This window comes from Helianthus annuus, chromosome 6 (assembly GCF_002127325.2).
Source record: "Helianthus annuus cultivar XRQ/B chromosome 6, HanXRQr2.0-SUNRISE, whole genome shotgun sequence".
Taxonomy (NCBI): domain Eukaryota; kingdom Viridiplantae; phylum Streptophyta; class Magnoliopsida; order Asterales; family Asteraceae; genus Helianthus; species Helianthus annuus.
The window spans coordinates 52,995,098-53,001,046 of record NC_035438.2 but is presented as its reverse complement, the minus strand read 5'-3'; the positions used below and the strand labels follow the sequence as shown (position 1 = coordinate 53,001,046).

Below are 5,949 nucleotides of genomic sequence, written 5' to 3'. Positions count from 1 at the left end.
GGAAATACCCCAAAATACACACAATTAATTTACTTTTTTTATAAATAAACAAAGGAATACACAATAAAAAATACAAAAATGGAGCTTTATATACGCTCCTTAGAGGTCCCTACGCAACGTATGAGACAAAAATGACACAACTACCCTTGTATTTGGCTTCGTATAGCCTCAACACAAGGGTATAAAAGACATTTTCAGACCTTTATATACGCTCCTTAGAGGTCTATGCGCAGCGTATTTAAACTTTGTGAAAAAATGATCCCTCAAACCTACCAAAATGACTCAAAAAAATCTAATGGTTTATATACGCTGCGTATAGACCTATACGCAGCGTATACAACCCTTGTTTTCTGTGCAATGATTGCTGATAAGGCTCTGAAATCCATGGTTTATATACGCTGAGTATAGCTCTATACGCAGCGTATAGGGGTAACCCTATACGCTACGTATAGGTCAATACGCAGCGTAGGTAAACCCTAAGTGTGCAGATAGGTAAACTGGGTGTGCAGATAGTTAGGGCCTTCATCAATCATCACTACCAATAGTAGTGTGGCAGGATTGACGTTCCATACCAAACCAAACCTGGTGAGACGAGAAAAGATGATCACTATCTTACTAGTGAGATGTATTAATGATGATCTGTACACTAATTTATGTAAAGACAAACTTGTGGTTAAAGATCAAGGAATGCATGCAGGATGAATTTGTCAATATTACTTACGGGTGTGGGTGTGTTGTTATCAACTTATGATATCATTGGCGAAGGATTTACTCATAATTCAGGGTAGGAATATGTTTTAATCATCCGATCATGTGTGTCCAATATATGAAAATGACCTTTCTTGGTGTCCCCGGTTGTCTAACTCATTATCCCATTCCCATAAGATACGGTTTCCCTATAAGCCTATAAACCCCAATTTTCATTTGTAACCGTTTTAGAGGCCTCTATTAGGTTATTGAAATCTGTTATTTTAAAAGTTTTTGTTGCACAAGTAACAAAAATCTTGAAAATAGTTGATTTTGATTATGTGAGCAAAGTATTAGATTTTATTTCTTTGTTTTTTCAATATTAACTATTAAGTAGGCCTCATTATGTGCTTGGATTCGAACTAGGATCTTGATCTGCATTGAGAGTGTATTGATTTCCTAACAACATACTACAACATTAATAATGGTTTAGGCAATCAAATTAAACATTAATATCCACTTTAGTGTCTTTTTAACCATTTGGTTTATAAAATTTGACATACATGCCAACTTTTGCATCATAAAGTTCATTAATCACTCCATAAATACACGACAAACCATTCAAATACTCCATAATCATACTAGACACAACCACCATTTAAACTCCAACATAAATCCAAACCAAAACCCCCAAACCCTAACCCAGGTGGGTTGAGGTACGATGCAGAAGGGGATGTGGTTGATTTTATTTTTCAAACCCTACAAACATACCACACAATCAAACGATTGATGTTAATTTATTTGAATGATCTTTTCTCAACAGTTGCAAGGATCACACTTGCAGTTTGCTCCACACTTGCAGGCGTGTCCACCTTCGCTTACAAAGCTTGCATCACTTCCATCATCATACCTACATATATTTATATGTGTTTAGACCTCAATTTAACAAAGATGAACTCATATCATATACACACCAAAATAGGTTTCTGATCAATGATTTATGTCTTGATACTTGAAACAGACATAACTCACTGATCCGGCCGGTTTATAAATAGGGTTGTGCTAAACGCACCAATTTACTTTAAGTTTTACTAAATGTATCACTAGTCACACCGGCCATCCCTCTACTTCAATACATAGGGAGTGTGTTAAGCATATAGACGGTACGTTTAGCATCCCTCGAGAGGACATATATTAGTTAGGAATTATTATGTATATAATCTTTAAAATAATTAGGATACATGATTTGGTCTTTTTTGTAATTATTTGTCCTGTACTTCAGGATTTTCTTTATTTCTACGTGATATCAGAGCGGTTATAATGAGTAGTTCAACTTACATCTTCTTTGGCGCAACGCCATCGACAATCATAGTGGCGGTGGTGGAGGTCTCGATGTCCGGATACATCCCGCATCTGCCAACAAAAAGTTAACATTTTTTCTATAAGTTTGATTCAAATCTTTTAGCTAGACAAATTAAAAGTTGGAGAAAGCTTACCCCTTGCAACTGCTGCCGCAAGAGCAGCTTGAGCCGCAGCCACACTTTCCGTTGCAGCAAGACATGATCAAATCAAAGGTGTTAAAAGAGTTGATTAGTAAGATGAGGTTGTGATTGTAATTGATAGACTTGGTTGTTTAATGTTGTGATCATTGGGTTCTATTTATAAAGCAAGAAGGATGTACTGAGTGGCTGTTCACCGTACACGTGTATGGATGTCGTTCACCTGTCACCGTCAGTTCCCTGTTCGTATTGCATGAGATTTTTCATCTTGAAAGTCTGCATTATTGATGAACTTGCTGAAAAAGTACAAATAATTATCTTTCAATCATATTATCCTGTGATATTTTAGTCGTTTTAGGAGAAAAAAGAAAATATAAGCAAAAAACATAAAATCAAGTGTTTTGAACTTTTTTTTTGTTTGTTTTTTTTTTACAAAATTTGAAGTATCAATTGGAAGATCACAAATAAGCCACCGATGAATAAGATAGTTATAGTTTTCACATGTTATATACTATATTAAATAACATGTTGATCCTGTAGTAGCTACGATAGTAACTATAGTTATAATTTTCACATATTAAATAACATTGTAGCTACAATAGTAAGTACTAATATTAAGCCCATGCGTTGCAGCGGTTGACAAAAAACTTTGTTAAGTAGTAGCACTACACCATTGTCAGCGACCACCAATATCGGAAAAGCTCGTAAAACAAAATAAATAAAAACGGGAAAAAAATAACGCCGAGCGAAAAGCAGACGTGAAATCTTTGAATCACGCACGCTCGTTGCTGAGAAATTAAACCGAAACGTAAAACATAGAAAAAATAACTAAGTCCATCCAGGACCCGCATGTTGGACGAACTTATCAAACACAGAAAAATAGATTTGACGCGATGGACCAGTCAAACGGGAAAAAAATATACGAAAAAATGTTGAACCCACACGCACGTTGCGATGTGTTAACTCACAAAATTTAGAACGAAACGAAAAACTTGGGAAAGATGAAAAGCATGGTGAACCAAAATTGAAAATAAAAAAGAGTTGGGATTAAATTGCAAAAGATGAAAAACTTTGGGTTAAAAGTAAAAAAAAACAAAGGGTCTAAATTGCAAAATTAAAATTATTTATTAATTTTAGATAAAGATAAAGATAAAGATAAAGATAAAAATAAGTGTTATCTATATATTGGTTATTAATTAATATTAATATTAAAAGAAATTTATTAAACAAATATAAATAAAATTTATAAGGTTGAAGTAGAGAATGCCATGTGGCATTATTTGGAGTCTTAGATTTTGCTTTTAATTATAAAAAATGTCACTCACTCATATAATCAACTTTTCTTCTTAATGTCATTTAGGTAATTTAATCATATTTGAGTGGTATTTGTTATGTCAAACTAGACAATATATATATATTTTTTAATATTTTTGTCACAAAGATTTGTTCTTACATTTTTGCCCCTCTCAAGTTTTGTTACTTCTTTAACCAATTTTATCTAATAAAGTTATTTTTACCATTTTTTAATCAGTTAAAACTCGGAAAAATCAAGCCAAAAATATAGTCGTCTTATTTGAATCTACGTTAACTCTCAACTAGAAGAACCAATATATCCACTTATTTGAATCCGGGTTAAATTGTAACATGAATTTGTTTCGTATTTCAACTAATGATTTAGTTTATAAAGTAAAAGTGAAGGATCATGAGCCGTTTTTTCTTCTCCATAAATTAACAATAACAACTACATACAAATATGTGTTAACAAGTTAATGTTATTTAGACTAAATAACTAAAATATTATAAGCCTTATTATTGTATTTTTCTAGCAACATATGAATCATCGTCAATTTATAACGTGGGATTATGAATGTTATCACTCGGATATGTATGCATTCAGTTTTGGGTTTATAAATAGTTTATTTTATTGTACTGAAAATATATAAATATCAATAACCAGATTCCTAATTACTTTACTTATTTTTGTTTTCCAAAACAAGTTGGATCCCCACAACAACACGCGGATGAGAACCACCTAGTTCTTTTTTATTTAACAAAGGGGTTGTAATCTAGCCATATTCAAGTGTAAAGCATGTATTATGCTTTATTCATTTCTATAAGATTGATGGTTCAAGTCCCGACAAAAATATAGATTTAGGACTTAGGGGCTGTTTGGCTGAGCTTTTCAAAACAACTTATTTGCTTATTTGCTTTTCTGAAAAGCAAATAAGTCAATAAGCTCTTTTGAAAAACTTTAAAATGGAGCTTTTCAAAACAGCTTATTGACTTATTTGCTGCAAATAAGTCAATAAGCTGTTTTGAAAAGCTCAGCCAAACAGCCCCTTAGATTAGAAGGTCCAGATTAGCTGATAAAGGAAAGATTATATTTTTTTTATTCATATTCAATTAAACTGGTCTGAATTCAACAAACTTATGGATTCAATTTTAAAAATAACGTTAACAATTTGGACTACGAACACGATAAGTCCATAACTATGGGTCCTACACACTACCATATGTTGGGTTGGGCAATACCGGTATTGACGTAAATACTTCAATATATATGGAATTAATTAAAAACCAGTTAAAACTTTAAAGTTTTTTCAAAAAGGTAAGTTCAAGTTGATAATAATGCCAGTTATGTGTGACACAAAAGCATTAACGTAAATATCTTTTCTTTTTGTTTTTGAACGGCAAGGAATGACGTGTCAACAACTGTGATACGGGGCGATTTAGTCAAGGCCGACTACTCGACCGCCGCAAGCCCCTTAGTTCTCCCGCGCGGAACCCCGACCTTCACCCGCCCGAAGGCACGACAGTGGAATATTCGGTAAAACCTCGCCCCCCCCCATCCAAGACGAACCGGCGCCACCCGTATTCGCCCTTCACCTGGATGCCGCAGAAAATAATAAGGAGAGTGAAAGTCGAACCTGGGTCACAAAGAACATCAAATCTTTCCCCAACCACTCCACCAGTACCTCATTTACTAAATATAAAAAATCATTGGAGCATAAATCAAATACTACCCCATAAGTCAAAAGTGAAATCAGGACCCAAAAACCTTTTACCATAAAATTGTCCTTCTCGTTTTCATGAAAGCATTTCATCGAGCAAGTCACATGCACATGTTTTGCAAATTGGTACATTTTCATGTATTTTCTCCCTCACCTTTCAGAACTTTGTGACCACTTTTATTAATTTCTTGAACTTCATCCTAACTGCCAAGACAGTACCAACATCTCCATGGTGAAAAAGGTTGTACTACGTCGGTGTTTTCCTGTGACCTAGAAGCTGTGCAATTTCATGGTGAAACAGTGCCGGTCTCTGAGTACTAAGTTATGGTTGTTTCCGTGAATAAGCGATGCTTGTTTCGTTGATACGAAGAATAACTCAGGTTGCATAAGGGGAGGCGGGGCGGTGCAAAATTTGTACGTGATGGAAATTATCAACGCGTTAAACAAACAAACAAACATACCACCGCCACCAACATACTTCAACGCGTGAACATATGTTTCCGTGATAAAATCAACGCGTGATGGAGGAAAGGATGTAAGGTGGTGTGAGGGTTTATTGTTGGGTGTTGTGAGTGATGGACATTGCCACTAAAAAAAATTGTGAGTGATGGAATAATGGTTGATGACATGACGGAACTTGATTGAATGTTGTGAGGGATAAGTGAGTGATCACCACCCCCTCCCCCCTAACCGCTTTGATCAAACAAATTTCATCAAACACCTTACAAAGCCTCAACGGTAATAGGTAACTC

At 34.6% G+C, this 5,949-nt stretch overlaps 1 protein-coding gene across 1 annotated transcript; it reads right to left on the bottom strand.

Annotated features, from left to right (window-relative positions):
• Positions 1-1,189: 1,189 nt before the first annotated feature.
• LOC110891322 (metallothionein-like protein 1) lies at positions 1,190-2,362 on the bottom strand. Its single transcript, XM_022139011.2, has 3 exons — positions 2,184-2,362; positions 2,026-2,100; positions 1,190-1,597 (listed from the first exon to the last, which is right to left on the bottom strand). Exons 1-3 carry the CDS (start codon positions 2,246-2,248, stop codon positions 1,504-1,506), a joined length of 234 nt encoding a protein of 77 aa, XP_021994703.1. The 5' UTR covers positions 2,249-2,362; the 3' UTR covers positions 1,190-1,503.
• Positions 2,363-5,949: the final 3,587 nt, after the last annotated feature.